Raw genomic sequence first — 12,495 nt, 5'->3', positions numbered from 1 at the left:
TGTGGATGTTGTCTTTCTGCTTTGAAATAAAGCAGCCTTTGTTACAACTACAGTCCTATGCTGCATTCACATCATTCCTATTGACGTCCCCACTAAGCACTGTCACCTTTTCCCAGGGACCTGGTCGTGGGTAACAGTAGTTGTGTGACCCAAAGAGTCTCCATAGAGACAGCGCAGTGTTCATGACTTCTGCTAGACAATGATGCTCCATATTTATCATCTCCTATGTAGGGCTGTGCAAATGGTACTGGGTATTACTTAAACGAGCCAGAGTTTTGTAATGATGTGGCGTAGTTTGCTTTCCTCTCTAAATAAATAACAGAAGATCGGCTGGAGACAGAGGGGTGCATTAATCTAGTGCACACATTGATAGGTGTACATAAATATATATATATATTTAAGAGAAAAAGTGAACGAGAGCTGCTTATGAAATGCGGGTGATAAGGAGAAGGCTGGTTTCGGAGAGAGCCTTTTACGCAGGCGCTCGCACCCTGGCTGCGGGACAGATGGCCGCGTTCCGCTATGCTGACGGAAGGCTGCGATCGCGCCGCTCCCCGAGAGCTCCGCCGCAGGGGGCGGAGGGCACAAACCGAGGGCGGAGCTGCCTGCGGAGGGGCGGGGACAGCGGAGCGGGAAAGCGCCGTTACCTGCGGAGCAGCGCGGGCTTTTCAAATCCTGCCTCTGCCCAATGGGGTGGCAGTCTCCAAGCCAACCAATCAGAGCGCGCCCTTGTCTATAAATACGGGGTCTCGCAGCCGCTTCTGCAGTTTCCTTTCTCATTGCCGAGGCGCTGTTTGGGGAAAATGGCGCGCACGAAGCAGACGGCGCGTAAGTCGACGGGCGGCAAGGCGCCCCGCAAGCAGCTGGCCACCAAGGCGGCCCGCAAGAGCGCGCCGGCCACGGGCGGCGTGAAGAAGCCGCACCGCTACCGGCCCGGCACGGTGGCGCTGCGCGAGATCCGCCGCTACCAGAAGTCCACGGAGCTGCTGATCCGCAAGCTGCCCTTCCAGCGCCTGGTGCGCGAGATCGCGCAGGACTTCAAGACCGACCTGCGCTTCCAGAGCTCGGCCGTCATGGCGCTGCAGGAGGCGAGCGAGGCTTACCTGGTGGGGCTCTTCGAGGACACCAACCTGTGCGCCATCCACGCCAAGCGCGTCACCATCATGCCCAAGGACATCCAGCTCGCCCGGCGCATCCGCGGGGAGCGCGCCTGAGCTCCTGGAAGAGAATCTGACTATCGAAAACCCAAAGGCTCTTTTAAGAGCCGCCACAGGGCCAGTAAAAAGAGCTGTAAACTCTTAAATCTTTTGAGGGTTTACTGCTGCACGTGTTGCGGGTAGCCTTTTGTTGACCAGTTTCTAAGGTAAGTGCTAAGGGAAGTATTGCCGTGTTTTTAAGAGGTTGAGAGGGAAGTTTGCGTCGATTAAATGCTTTGTCAGTGACTGTGTGAAGGTCCGTTGGTAAGAAAAGCTCAGTTTTATGGATCTAATGAATAGACTTGCTTTTCTGGTACCATTGGAAAAGGTTTTTGAGAACTTCGATAAGCTAAAAGCAAAATGCCTCACTTCTAAAAGCCGGTATTCCTTAACGTAATGGTCGCTTAAAACGGTCACTTATGTTTAAATGCAATTCTGTATTCACTGTTCCCTTCCTCGATTGCAGTATGTTGCAAGTCAAGTATGTAGTTCATTGCCCACGTTATTCTGTAACTTCTATTGCCTTGTGCTCAAAGCGTTAAGAGTTTATTAATCCTACAGTTAAAAATAGTGCCTTTAATTGTGAAGTAGCACAGAGTCCAGTTTCCGTAGCTGCCCATTCCTGCATGGGTGCTTTGCCACACGTGGGCTGACCATTCTTCTTGTAAGCAAGTCCCTCTCGTCAGTCTCTGGCCCTACTGAAGTGCTTTTAGTTTACGTTTGAATCCAACACAACAATTCCTGGCAGAGCATGGTACTCAATGACTCCCGTACACCTACGTGCGTAACGAGGTTTCTGCCTGACTGCCACTCTGCCATGCAGTTCCTTCACATCCTACCCAGAAGTCGTATACCTGTTATAAAAAACACAACTTCCCAACCCATTTCTAATTTCCTGTTGCATCTTGTGTTTCTTGCTTAACACAGCACAGCCCTCCTTATGTCCATGTAATGCCGGGAGATCCCTGCTCTGCCTGATCGAATTGGTTCTGCAGTGCTGCATGGAAATAGGTGAGATGCAGTTCTCACTTCTGTGATCGAACACAGACGAGGAGGATTGCTTGGAGGGAACAGATATTTTTTCAAAGCTTCATGCAGTGAGTCATGGGTTTTGTGGTGTGGGGGTTTTTTTTGTTTGTTCCCCTTCTGTGTAATTGCTGATACATTTTGTTTCAGGAAATATTCCTTCCTCTGTTTCAGGAACTTTGGGCTCTGCAGCAAAATCTGACCAATCGCATTCCTCGGTGCTCCATTTTCTTTCCTGTTTTTTTCCTTCCTTTCAGCCATTTTCTGTTTTACTCAGCGCAGTAACCTGGGGGTGGGGTGAGATTCTGGGGTAGATCTCAGAAGAACACTTTGGAAAACTTGATCAGATTATGAGCAGTTTTATTCCCCCCCCCCAATATTTATTGACATAAGATCTGTGCTTTCTGAACAGATTTATACATGGTTTTTTCCTTTGTTGTTTTTTTTCCCCCTGTGGGTAATTACTATCATGCTTGTAGAAGTGAACTGTAGCAAAACGCAATGAATTTCCTGTTTCTCTCTGTTATACAAAGGGATCCATTAGTTACCAAAATCTCTTTATCAGAATGTATTTACAGTAAATTCCGTGGTAAGACTGAAGCATGGCAAGCAGAGTGCATTTGTAATGTGTAATGGACACTGAATATGTTATACAGGCTGCATAAACAGTTACATTTTAGTACAAGTTTGGGCAAAAATGATAAAAATGATGCTTTTTTTTTTTTCTTTTTTTTTTTCTTTTTTTTTTTCTTTTTTTTTTTCTTTTTTTTTTTCTCCTTTTGTGTGTTTGAGGAGAAGGGAAGCTGGGTTTTATTGACTGGGATTACTTTGAGTCTGATTCTGAGAGTTACATTTCTAAATAATAATAAAAAATACTTAACACTTGAGCAGTTGACAAGGAAGTAGACATGCAAGGGTTTTGCAGGAAGAGTAAAATCATATGATCCCTGAATTTGCAATTCCTGGGCCTGAAAAAAATCTGGTATTTAACATAGAAGAGCACTGATGGCAATAATAATCTGTCAGAGATTCTGTCTCCAGAAAATCAAACTGGCAGTCAGGAAAAATTTACTGCATGGAATTTGAAGTAACAACTGCAGTGGTGATACCAGGAAGCACAGCAGGCTGACTGCAAATCTCCACTGGGCTTTGCTCTTTCCTCCTTACATAAGTGATGAATCCTATCAGCTTGTGTGTGATGCTGATTTAGTAAGCTGTAAAAGAGCAGTAACAGATCAGACAAAGTTAGGATAAAAATACATCTGCTCAGTGCAATACTTGGCTGAGAGAAATCCTGGCTGTTTTGCCACCCTCCGTGAGTGGTCCAGAGCCCTGTTGATATGATGAATTAAATCACTGCTGGGATGAATCAGTCCAATGGGCAGCATCACCACTGAGGCCTTCCTGGTGAATTTTTTCCACTTTTATTAGAAATGCATAAGCCCAGATTATATATATTTATATATAGGTATTTATAGATATATATATTTACATATAGATATTCGAATCAGCCATACTTCAGGTGTTTATTAATTTAGAAAAAGTTCTAAACAAAAGCTTTTTCCATATGAAAAGAGTGGTGGGTTTTGTTTTTGTGTTTTTCTTTTTTTAATTGAGCATTGTAATGTAAAATTAGTGCAAAGGGTGGTATTGTTTCTCTCCAAAGAATCAGAAGTAACTTCAGCTGAGTGGAAGCATCTTGTAGATTGTAGATGTAACAAATATTGAAGAGGTGCAATATAGGCTGGTTTGTTTAGCTATGTACTGTGCTAAGTCTGTGCCGAAAGTGCTGATGCACACGTGCAGATGAAATACAGACAAAATATCCAACAAGTTGTTAAGTTTGCCATATGTCCTGCTCTCAGCTTTCTTTACACTTTATCCCAACTCAATCTTTGAGGGTTCCAACATCTTTGCATACCTACCCCATGTCATGAATGTTCGAGACAGTTATGAGCATCTTGTTCTCTCTGCATTTTTGCATGTTACCCTGAGCACAGGACACACATCCAACAAAGCTGTACAAAGTGCTGTTCCGCAGTAGCATCATCCTATGAGGCATCTAAGGAGGAAATTGTTTCAGCAGACATCAGAGATAACTTTCAATAAATGTTGAGCTTTAAATAAAAACTGTAGGACTAAGGTATATTCCCATAGATTAGCATCTATCCATGTATTAGTAAAGCATGGATACAACCCTTTTTTTTTTTTTCTCTTCTTTCCACTAATTAACATATGATGTCTTTTGAAATTGAATGTCATTTTTCTTTGTTGTGCCAGTTCTTCCCATCAGTTCTGAGCAGGGCTACACAATATAATTTTTGTTTTGTTCATAAGGAAAACAACAGTTCCAGAAAATAAACTATGCTCATTTGCATGAACTTGTTCCTTTCCAGTCCCTGCAGAGATGGTTTTAAAAGTTTGCAAGGGGTAATGACACAGGTGCCAAAGGAAATGAATGGAACATCAGTGTTTTTCTCCCTGAGACTACTGTGATAATCTCAGTGCAAGACAACACGGAACAGAAGCCTCACCAGACAAAACAACTCTGCATCCAACGCTAGAACTGTGGTTGTTCAGTCTGGAGAAGAGAAGGCTCAGGGGAAACATTATTCCTCTCTACAACAATCTAAAAGGAGGCTGTGGTGGGGAGGGATCAGCCTCTTTTCCCAGGTGACAGTGAAAGGCCCAGAGGGAATGACTTTAAGGTGCTCCAGGGGAGGTTCAGATTGGATATTAGGAACAATTTCTTCTCAAAAAGAGTGATGCTGCAGTGGCACAGGCTGCTCAAGGAGGTGGTGGAGTCACTGTCCCTGGAGGCATTACAGAATCCTGTGGATGTGGCACATGGTTGGTGGGGATGGGCTGATGATTGCACTAGATGACCCCAGGGATCTTTTCAAATCTAATGATTCTATAAATCTGGAAAACTTATTCTTTGCCCGAATAGAAAGTTGTGCTGTTAATAAACTTCATCAAGTTGGATGCCCTGGGAATTGCGCTGAGACCGCAGAAGAGACATTTGAGAATACACTGTATTTGGAAGACTAGAGCACTTCCAGTTGCCGCTACTTCGTATCCATCTGCTCCCCCCTCTCCTTCTTCCCTCCCTTCCTCCCTCCCTTCCTTCTTTTTTGTTCTTTTAAACCACATCTTAAATAACATTTAATAGTTACCATTTACCAGATACTTAATTGAAATTACAGTTTAAACTTTCCCGCAACTCCCAGTACTGCCCTGATGTGTCTGCAAAACTCCACTCCTCTGCTGCAGCTCAGATCCCACTTCTGTCCCCTGCAGGGGTACAGCAGAGCTCACACAGCTCCCTGAGATCCTCCCAGGAGCTCCTCCCGGTGTTTTGCTGCTGTGGAGAAGGTGATTTCTTATCTTCTCTCTTTTCTGAGGCACATTTCCATCACTGCTGCATGAACGTATCACTGTTACAAATGGCTTCATATATCTTGTTCCACTGTCTTGGCAATGTGGGAGCATTGTCATGCAGAAAAGCTGTTTTTGTTTCTTTACAAACTCTGTGGGAGTTATATTTTTTGAACAATTGGACTGAAAAAAAAAATTATATATATTTATGTATATACATATATATATATTCAACTACAGCCAAAATTTTCCCCTCAAATCCCATTATTATGGTTCTACAGTGAGACAAATATTTTCTATGTTGGGCAGTAAAGTTCATTAGTTTCTGTAAGTCGTCTTTACCCATCAAAGTCAGTAAAATTAAAATAATAGAATACACTTCTGTATTTTATTGCTAAGTGCACACACACAAAAGAAAAGAAAAAAAAAAAAAAAGCATTACTGTATTAATCAGCATATATTTAGTGAGGAGATAAAGGATGTATGTGGTAATGTTCTGAAAACTCTGCCTCCCCTCACATGTTAAGGAGCAGAGCGGCAAGGGGCTCTCGTGTCTTCAGCAGGAACAGCCCTGAGATAAACGGCTCCTCCCACACTGCGATCCCTTCTATCTGGGATGGGGGTTCTGGAGGCTCTCTGCGGCCACGTACAGGTAAAAGTATGACAGGTATATAAATGCTTGTTATATGCTGGAAAAAATACCCATCGCGTTCTAACCCACACAAAGGAAATTCATGGAACATTTGAAGAAGAAAAGGACGTTTTTATGCGTGGCTAAGGATTTCTGTCTCTTGGTCTCTTAAGAAATACATAGGATTCACTGACAGGAAGAAGCCGAAGGGCGAATAGGAATGAGCTGGCACAGATTAATGAATCTGAGAGATAATTCTTTCCAGAAAAGCATTAACACGCGTTCTTAAAGCATAACATGAGGCAGCCAAAGCAGAACAGAAGCCGGAAAGGACGATCAGGGGCGGAGCGGCAGCGTGGAGTCTGATCCCCGATTGGCCAAATTTTGCCGCAGACCCCGGGGCAGCAAAGGCGGGGAACGGGATGCGGGACGGGAGCGCCGGACCCCGAAGCGCGACTCCCGCAACAGCCCCCCGTGGAGCCCAGGATCCATCATAGAATCATCACCCTCACGGGGGGGGGGAGGAAAAGGGAAAGGAAGGAACCGGGTGGCACCTAAAGCCCAGTTGATCCTGGCCGGCGACAAGCAAAGCCCGAGGCACGAACTGGGTGAAGCACCTTGGAAAAAATAGCATCCCGCCGCCTCGCTGCCACCCGCCCTCGGGAAGCGCTCGCTGGGGCGCGCGGGTGGAAAGGGCGGAGATTGCGGCGAGCCCCGCCTCCCTTCGCCCGCCGCAGTTCTCAACCAGGTCGGCTCCCGCGCCATATAGCGCCACTCGGCGGAGTCCACGGCGCGCAGTGTGGTCTGCGGCGGGAGTGGTAGTATGTCTGGCAGAGGCAAGGGCGGGAAGGGGCTCGGCAAGGGGGGCGCCAAGCGCCACCGCAAGGTGCTGCGCGACAACATCCAGGGCATCACCAAGCCGGCCATCCGCCGCCTGGCGCGGCGCGGCGGCGTCAAGCGCATCTCGGGGCTCATCTACGAGGAGACGCGCGGCGTGCTCAAGGTCTTCCTGGAGAACGTCATCCGCGACGCCGTCACCTACACCGAGCACGCCAAGAGGAAGACGGTCACGGCCATGGACGTGGTCTACGCGCTCAAGCGCCAGGGACGCACCCTCTACGGCTTCGGCGGTTAAACACCCGTTGCATACGTAACACTGTTAAAACACCAAGGCTCTTTTCAGAGCCACCCACACATTCACAACGAGAGCTGTTTATTACTCAAGCATCATTGGTGAAAAAAAACACGTCTTGCTAATTTGTTCTGTGAAATACAGCTCTTGTCCACAAGAGGGGGGAAAAAAAGCCTGCAATTGCAGCTCTTTATAAGAAAACTTGGGGGCTCTGAAAAGAGCCGTTTGGGTTATAGTTTAACACCTTATTTGGAGCTGGTGTACTTGGTTACCGCCTTGGTGCCCTCGGAGACCGCGTGCTTGGCCAGCTCGCCGGGCAGCAGCAGCCGCACGGCCGTCTGGATCTCCCGCGACGTGATGGTCGAGCGCTTGTTGTAGTGCGCCAGGCGCGACGCCTCGCCGGCGATGCGCTCGAAGATGTCGTTGACGAACGAGTTCATGATGCTCATGGCTTTAGACGAGATGCCCGTGTCGGGGTGCACCTGCTTCAGCACCTTGTACACGTAGATCGAGTAGCTCTCTTTCCTCGCTCTCTTTCTTTTCTTGTCACCTTTTTTCTGGGTCTTAGTGACAGCCTTCTTCGAGCCTTTCTTGGGTGCTGGAGCGGATTTTGCTGGCTCAGGCATCCTTAAAAGTTTCTTTTCAAGCTCTTCACTGCAACTCAGCAACAGTGAAAATGGCGCCTGCCCCTCTATTTATAAGGGTGTTATGCAAATGAGAGGATTGTAATCGTTCCATTCCTATTGGAGTAAAAATTATGAACGTAATTACAGACACTTCCGCTTGTTGTCGTCACGGTTTTCACAACATATCTACACAACTATGCTCGATAGACAGGGCTGTCTATGCTGCTTTAACGAGCAAAAATATGTATTTAGGCTCATGGAATACTTGCTTAATTCTGAAATTATTTGAAATATCAGGATTAGGTAAAAATGTTTAATTGTGTTTACGAAATACATTTGCAGCTTCTAACATCCCTTTTATCTTCTTGGTTATTTATTCTGTACCACTTTATGATATACTTAAGATACAACTGGGATTTCGCGAGGTATTTTAATAGCACCATATTCACTAAAACTAACATCAGCAATAAACAGCTCTCGTTGTGAATGTGTGGGTGGCTCTGAAAAGAGCCTTGGTGTTTAACAGTGTTACGTATGCAACGGGTGTTTAACCGCCGAAGCCGTAGAGGGTGCGTCCCTGGCGCTTGAGCGCGTAGACCACGTCCATGGCCGTGACCGTCTTCCTCTTGGCGTGCTCGGTGTAGGTGACGGCGTCGCGGATGACGTTCTCCAGGAAGACCTTGAGCACGCCGCGCGTCTCCTCGTAGATGAGCCCCGAGATGCGCTTGACGCCGCCGCGCCGCGCCAGGCGGCGGATGGCCGGCTTGGTGATGCCCTGGATGTTGTCGCGCAGCACCTTGCGGTGGCGCTTGGCGCCCCCCTTGCCGAGCCCCTTCCCGCCCTTGCCTCTGCCAGACATACTACCACTCCCGCCGCAGACCACACTGCGCGCCGTGGACTCCGCCGAGTGGCGCTATATGGCGCGGGAGCCGACCTGGTTGAGAACTGCGGCGGGCGAAGGGAGGCGGGGCTCGCCGCAATCTCCGCCCTTTCCACCCGCGCGCCCCAGCGAGCGCTTCCCGCGGGCGGGCGGCCTCTGCCCGGCGCTGCCCCGGGGCTTTGCTTGCAGCCGGCGTTAGCCGGGGCCGCACGCTTCCCTTGCTGGGGTCGAGCTGCCTTTCTTTTTCTCTCCTTCCCTGCTTCCTCCTCGCTCGCTGTGAAGGCGATGTCTCCGGGTCACCTCCTCCCGCTGTCGCGTTGGCCGCTGTCCCACGTTTCACAGTTCGGCACCGCCGTCCCCATCCCGTCCCCTCCTTTGCTGCCCCGGGGTCTGCGGCAAAATTCGGCCAATCCGAGGTCGCGCTCTGCGTTGCCGCCCCGCCCCACCGACCGTTCCGTCTTCCGCTCGTCGTGAGCGTTCCCAGCGACGGCTTCCCAACCACGCTCTTTGTTTGCTCTGTCCGTGGCGGTTTCGCGTTTCCTTTGTCTTCTCCTCGGGTGCTCAGCACTCCGTGGAGGCCTGGAGGACCTGCCCCGAGTGCTATGCGTCTCATATTCACGCAGAACTGCGGGGAGGACCACGGAATGAGGCCCTGAGGGATCCGGAGCCGTCCCTGAGTTGAGAAATGCAGAGAGCCTGGGGCTCGCAGGGCCAACCTTGGCATGCAGCAGGGACCCCCGCAGTTGAGCACCCGTGGGCGGGGCGGATCGCACGTCCCCGGGCTACTGGTAGCCGCCGCACGCGTCGTGTCGGGTCATACCGGGGGGAGGGAGGGGAGGGGGTCACTGAAGATCTCTGCTGCTCGCATGTGACCAGAGACGAGCAAAAGAAGTGGCACACATTTCCAGAAAATGTCCATATGACGCAGTATAAAAGGAACGGTAACCAAATGTTTTTCCTTCAGCTGATCAGAAGGTTTGCTCTTCAGCATTTCTGCTAATGAACTCGGCATACATATTCATCTTACTATGCATTGGACAACATTCACCAGGAAGTGAATTAGTAGAGGAACATTTGGGAGCCTGCTGTGGGAATCAAATGTTGTTTCTGCATTAGAATTTTTATTTCATGATCTCTGCTATCATAGTTCTTTTTGGGAGTCCTTGTACTTAACTTGGGGAAGATCTCTGATAAGTTTACATCACTTACAGTCTAGACGAACCTTCCCAGGAACGCACACTCCGTATATAGGTGTATACATGTATATTTTGTCATACACACTGCAAGAATATCTTGCACGAGATCAAATCAGAGAACAAGTCATGGCATGCCCGAGGAAGCGCCTGAAGAGACATGGGAAGGCCTGGCATTATCCCCCCAGTGCTCTTTGTTTTAACGATGACTTTAAAGAAAATCACCATATCAATAGGACAAGGAGAGCGCCGAGACATCTTGGAAACAACAAGCTGGCTACTGACTGACACCAGATAACAAATAAATTAACAAGTAAATTGCAAATGTAAACCTTCTGATAAGATTGTGAACCTGGAGTACCCAGCCAGTGGGGAAACAGGGGAGGGGGGAGGCAAGGGGGAGAAAACAGGGTATAAAGGCTGTCATTATGTGTCTGTAGGCGCGCTGCTGCTTGCGGGACGCCCGCCATTGCAATCGCGAATAAATTCTGCTTTTATCAGAGATACCGTCCTGACAAAAATTACTTGGATTATTTCCAATGCTATGATTTGAAATGTGGTTGCAGATATTATTTTACACAGTCAAAAACTATGGCTATGACACTTAGCATTTGTACTCTTAGCATATGGCACATGTCAAACATTTCAGTCTTTTAAAATGATCAAGTTCTTTTTAAGTTTGTATAGATGTCAGTGTAATTTAATGTCTGAACTGGATTTACAGCATATGGGCCACATCTCCAGTACATCTGTTGGCAGAATCTATTCTCTAAATTCAGCAGGTAATGTGATAGAGGTTTTCACATTGCAAGTTGAGGGTATCCAAAGTTGCGCAAGTCTTTTTTATGTTTTATTGCTGTTACAGCAATTTGAATTCCATTTTAACTCAGAATGTTTGTAAATAAATCAGGTGAATCTTTGTGACTGAGCAGAACAGACTCCAGTTGTTCACACAGCACCCACAGTGCCTGCGTGGCTACAGTCTGCTCAGTTCTTCGTACCTGAAGCTCCACGTCTAGACTTGTTCCTTAAAGCAGTGGAGTCAGCGGTTAAAGCTACTGTCTGAATACACAAGGAATCCCAAAGGAACATCAGGAAACATTTTCTTTTAAAACCAGTTCTTCACAGTTCTTACACAGTGCAGACTGAGTGTCCCCATGTACCTCTTTCCTCTAGCAGTAGTGGAACAACTTGAAAAAGAAAAAATGATTGCAAAAATCATCTTCCAAAGCACATTTGAGATACCTTCATGTCAGGAGCCCCTGGCAGTGGCCACAGATGGGTGTTTTTACTGCAGCCTGAGAGTGGCGTTATGTAGATCAATGTTCAGGATCTCACCCTTGGATTACATTAACAGCATTTTGCTCGTGAGTTTTGACCCAGTGTTTGGAGTAAAATGAAGGAAATACTCGCACAACTGCCCTGTTAAAAAAAAAAAAAAAATTCTCCAACATTACTGAAGACAGAGGCCCTATTTCCTTGTTAAAATATTAAATGAAAAATGGAATCATTTATTGCATTGTAGAATTATAAAGGTTGGAAAAGATCCTCAGTATCATCAGTTGAACCATCCAGCTACCACCAGTATCTCCCCATGAAACCAGCTGTTGCATTGGGCAACACCTCAGCATGTCTGCACAAGAAATTGCACCAGCAGTTGAGAAATAAAACCAGTGCATCAGTGTATTATGCACAAACTTTGATTACTACTTTCTTGAGCTTACATGACGATTTACATATGATTGTATCTGTTACAATAGGAACCTGCAAGCTGAAAACATGCAAGATTTATTTTTTTTATTTATTTATTTTTCAGAGTGCTTTACTCCATGTGTAGAAAATCAAGGTGAAAAATGATTTTTAAAGCATTGTTTGTTTTTAAACACTGCCATTCTAAGACTTGATACATACAGAGAAAGTACCAAGTTACCCTGAAATGTAACTCTGACTTAAAATGCTCAGAGGAGAATTTTGTTGTCTTTGTACATCCCAAGTTCTTGAGAATTTGAAGATGCACCAGGACCCAGAGCTGCAGCTAACAGGGGGACCACAGGGTAAGAATTTCCTCTTTACTACAGTTTATTTTTTATGCAAACAAGAGAAAATAATTATTTGAACTTTGCTACATCTGAAAGCTGCTGCTCTTTAATCATTGGAGGCTTGGCAGCACTCGGGTCACTCAGCCAACTTACCCCAGAACTGCCTGACCTACAGGATGTGGAGGTCTGACCCCCAGTGTGGTAGCAGTGTGAGACTCACAGCATTACAGCCCCTGGTAGCTAGGAATGAAAACAAAGAATGCTAGGAAGCAGGAAAAAAGCATCCCAGAAGGTGAAGCTCCAGTTGCAGAAGTGAGCAATGCACTGAGTGAAATCCACTGTGCTTGGAATGAGATGAGACTGCGAGTTTTGCAAGGTGTGCTGGGCTTACCCC

At 46.9% G+C, this 12,495-nt stretch overlaps 3 protein-coding genes across 3 annotated transcripts; 1 reads left to right on the top strand and 2 right to left on the bottom strand.

Annotated features, from left to right (window-relative positions):
• The first annotated feature begins 7,017 nt into the window (after positions 1-7,017).
• Positions 7,018-7,434, top strand: LOC128074054 (histone H4). The gene has a single exon (XM_052669562.1). It carries the CDS (start codon positions 7,055-7,057, stop codon positions 7,364-7,366), a length of 312 nt encoding a protein of 103 aa, XP_052525522.1. The 5' UTR covers positions 7,018-7,054; the 3' UTR covers positions 7,367-7,434.
• Positions 7,404-8,140, bottom strand: LOC128074049 (histone H2B 7). Its single transcript, XM_052669558.1, has one exon. The coding sequence runs from the start codon at positions 7,987-7,989 to the stop codon at positions 7,609-7,611; it is 381 nt and encodes a 126-aa protein (XP_052525518.1). The 5' UTR covers positions 7,990-8,140; the 3' UTR covers positions 7,404-7,608.
• Positions 8,141-8,389: 249 nt separating this feature from the next.
• Positions 8,390-8,886, bottom strand: LOC128074055 (histone H4). The gene has a single exon (XM_052669564.1). It carries the CDS (start codon positions 8,846-8,848, stop codon positions 8,537-8,539), a length of 312 nt encoding a protein of 103 aa, XP_052525524.1. The 5' UTR covers positions 8,849-8,886; the 3' UTR covers positions 8,390-8,536.
• Between the last annotated feature and the right edge of the window lie 3,609 nt (positions 8,887-12,495).

Source organism: Tympanuchus pallidicinctus, unplaced genomic scaffold (assembly GCF_026119805.1).
Source record: "Tympanuchus pallidicinctus isolate F22 unplaced genomic scaffold, pur_lepc_1.0 scaffold8, whole genome shotgun sequence".
Taxonomy (NCBI): domain Eukaryota; kingdom Metazoa; phylum Chordata; class Aves; order Galliformes; family Phasianidae; genus Tympanuchus; species Tympanuchus pallidicinctus.
Note: the sequence above shows the minus strand (reverse complement) of the source record. Positions and strands in the feature narration are given on the sequence as shown.

Bases quoted from the DNA above. Each gene is read 5' to 3' on its own strand.
- LOC128074054 (XM_052669562.1), top strand. From the start codon at position 7,055: ATGTCTGGCAGAGGCAAGGGCGGGAAGGGGCTCGGCAAGGGGGGCGCC.
- LOC128074049 (XM_052669558.1), bottom strand. From the start codon at position 7,989: ATGCCTGAGCCAGCAAAATCCGCTCCAGCACCCAAGAAAGGCTCGAAG.
- LOC128074055 (XM_052669564.1), bottom strand. From the start codon at position 8,848: ATGTCTGGCAGAGGCAAGGGCGGGAAGGGGCTCGGCAAGGGGGGCGCC.